The 3,373-nt window shown below is 37.7% G+C and overlaps 1 protein-coding gene and 1 pseudogene across 1 annotated transcript in view; both read left to right on the forward strand.

Moving 5' to 3' along the window:
• The window catches only part of LOC119587177 (xaa-Pro dipeptidase-like), a gene marked incomplete at its 5' end in the record, with an annotated part of 9,774 nt that overhangs the window by 1,171 nt on the left and 5,230 nt on the right, over positions 1 to 3,373 (forward strand). The window contains 3 exon segments of the mRNA XM_037935942.1: positions 2,831 to 2,853; positions 2,856 to 2,951; positions 2,954 to 3,078. Of these exon segments, the coding sequence (XP_037791870.1) occupies positions 2,831 to 2,853; positions 2,856 to 2,951; positions 2,954 to 3,078 (244 nt within the window).
• On the forward strand, positions 350 to 2,389 carry LOC119587176 (annotated as a pseudogene).

Genomic DNA, 3,373 nt, shown 5'->3' on the forward strand with positions numbered 1-3,373 from the left:
TAGTCCCCCCAAATCTTCCATTTTCTTTGACTGATAAGGGGCAGAGCCATCTGACGGCAGAGATTGTAAAGAAAGTAATGTCAACATAAAACAGCTGATCGCATGCCCAAGGGAGTCGTCGATATTCTTAGCATTGCTTGTTATAAAGCTCAGACATGATTGTTGTGGAAATTCAGCTGCATTATAAAGAAGCTATTTTGGTGTCATTAAACAGTTTTGCCTGAAAAGAAATATATTTTATGAAAAGAAATCAGTAGAGTTACCTTGCATAAGTGATTAACGTGACCACCTACGTTCCCACACCTTTCGAGTATGGGTGTTGGTTGTAATGCCCGTGCCTCATTGTGGTACATCGTGAAGTTACAGATTCAGGGATACTCTCAAGATGTCATCGTTTACTTCGGCCACAAGGCGACTCCCATACGCCACCGGCATTGCAAGATTGCTGAAAATCAGGAGCCAGCCTAATCTCCAAGGGAAGCACTTCAGTTATTCCCCGAGTTACCTTTCAGATGATGACAAAACAATAACAAATCACAAACTATTATGGTTCAAGATGGTCTCAACATCCAGGAATTGCCATGCATTGTTCAGATCATCAACGGCGAATTCAGTGTGTTTAGCAATGGCAAGAGCCAAGCGGGTAGAAAGCTGGAAGGGCTGGGGCTAGAGATTCTCAAGTTTCAAAGAATCTGTTAAGAATATAAATTTTTGAAGAAGAGCAGGAAATGATTTGGGATTCATGAGGTGTTTGAAAGTGGCTGACATCTTCAAATTACTTGAAGTTTGTCCAGAAGAGGAAGTGTCACCAAATGTTGCGTTAGCTGTAATTAAGAGGATATTTGAATTGGAAAACAATTTGAGTATCGTAATAGAGGACTTAATTTGTATCCAGAAGAATCACCATTTACTTTTACAGAGGGGCAGTCATGAAGCACTTGATAGAAATATTTGTGGTAGTTATGATGCACAGAACATAATAGATGCTCTAAGAGTGATGGGTCGTGATTTATCAAGGTAATAAGCAGAAATATTTGGAGAAAACTATGCAATGAATGCATTATTAGAATTACAGAAGGAAGAATGACGTGGAACAAGTCTGTGAAAGTGCCAAAGCATTCATAATCTTGGTACAAACTGGATCCCAGTACATGGAAAAGGTTTGGGTCGGAATAACAGATCAGGTAGAAGATATTAATGTGAAGGAAGCTTGCAATATTATGGAGCATCCTGCCATAGTAAAGCAGAGCCGTAAGCATTTGTATAATATAGTGAAAGAAGAATGGGAAGTTTGTGGTACAAACTGAAATCTGAAGACATAATTAGGATTCTCCATGTTTTAATACAGCTCAAACTGACTGGTAGTCGGATGCTACCAATGATATCAAGATGGACAATTTGAATATCCATGTTCTTACAGAAAGTAATATACGGTGGATTGTCTACTCCTTATGAGTCAAATTTCACAGATGCAAATATTCAAAAGTCCCTTACAAGATTCATGAATGTAAAGAAGACAAACATAAATGATCCTAGTTTGATTGCTGTAATCTTGGTTTTCTGTGTAAAAATGCGAATTAGGAGCCCAGAGGTTTGGATACTGGAGTGAATATTTTATGCAAGAATGCATCTAAACTCTCAGTGCCTCAAGTAAACAGCCTGTGTAGACCCTATGGTCTGTTGAATTATGAGCCTCCAAATGCTTCAGCTTTCTTTCTAGCCTTTGAAATGCTTCTGGAGGGAAATTTGTCCAATTTCCTCCAAATATATGATTGATTTACTGCGTCATGTGTTTATTTAAAACGCTACCCAATAAATTTTGTGAAAAAAAGTGTTTAATCCACTACTTCTTTGACAGAATTCACACATTGGATCCAGCAGAAATGAGATTAACAAGAAACAAAACTGAAAGTTCTTGATCGGGCTCTTTGTCTGGAAGCTTCAAACTACAGTGGGCCAATGCTTCCTAGGGATCACTCAGCCAAAGTTTTTGGCGATGCTAGAATTATGCGCTGTGTAAATATGATCCAAGCACCTCTCATTGAGATTGTAGGAACCAGTGAGCGCATAACCCCTTCTGCTATTTTACCAAACTTCCCAGGTACAGAGATGTATGTGGTGGATTGTGTGATTGACATGGCAGGAAAATTGTCTCTGAAGTCTTTCAAGTGGAGTAGTAACAAATATGCATTACTAATTCATCACCAGAGCATTACATTTTAATGAAGATCTCCTTGTAGGACCACAGGCAATGCGTAAGGTCATTTGGCAATGTGTGGCTTTAAAAGTGGTTAGCCTAAGCTACGAGAAGATGAATAGACTTCGTATGTACCCAGAGCTCTTGAAAAATTACATTGAAGACAAAATGAAAGAGCAACATCTGTTGTAACATGCTTGTTCAGAGGCAGAAAAACTGTTGTGTGTTTATAGTGTGATGGCGTTTTTGTGAGATAGAATCATGAATACAAAAGTATAGCATAATTAATTAAAAGAAAAAAATGAGAATTTACTTATAAGCAAATATAGCAAGTCTAGTCAATTACTGTGATATAATTTTAGAAGGAATGAATAGAAATAGACTTTCATCAGCAACAATAAAAATGTAAGTTTATGTAGTATCTGTTCATATTGTTCTACTTATTTTGATTCCCATAATAACAAAGTGTATTCGTTGATAGTCTTAATACTTGCAAAGTTATCAGTATATAATCAAAACAAAAAAATTACAGAAGATGGTACCAGTGGGTTGATATAAACCTTAGAGTATTTGAGAGTTTCCCTGCAGGTTATATTATACAAGAGTATCAACATTATCTTCAATGTTTTTCAGTCGAGTCACTAAAACTGAGGCTGAACTGAGGTGCTGAGGTTTGCATCCAGAGTGTCTGCTGCTGCCCATAGAGCTGTGATGCGTAAGATCCGTCCTGGAATGAAAGAATACCAACTTGAAGCATCTTCCAACACCACTCTTACTACCATGGTGGTTGTCGTCACCAGGCCTACACTAATATATGTGGTTCTGGGTGCAATGCTGCTGTGCTTCACTATGGACATGCTGGTGCTCCAAATGCTAGAACCGTAAGTAATTGAAATTTTGTCTCTTTTCTCTTCAATTTCCCATTTTGCCAGTTTTTGTGCCCTCCCTCTTCTCATCTCCTACTCACTCACATTTTGTGGTCAACTCCTTATTATTTATAATAACAATGTTTTTGTAAATCTTGATGAAACTCCTATATTCCCATTTGGCACAGTACTTTCTGCAAACATCTAGGCTACACTATTCACCACATTTGTGCAAGGTCTGTCAAAAATTGACAGTGCATTTTGTGATGAATGTTATCCAATATGAGTAGGTGAAGGATTTATAGTATTT

This window comes from Penaeus monodon, chromosome 22, assembly GCF_015228065.2.
Source record: "Penaeus monodon isolate SGIC_2016 chromosome 22, NSTDA_Pmon_1, whole genome shotgun sequence".
Taxonomy (NCBI): domain Eukaryota; kingdom Metazoa; phylum Arthropoda; class Malacostraca; order Decapoda; family Penaeidae; genus Penaeus; species Penaeus monodon.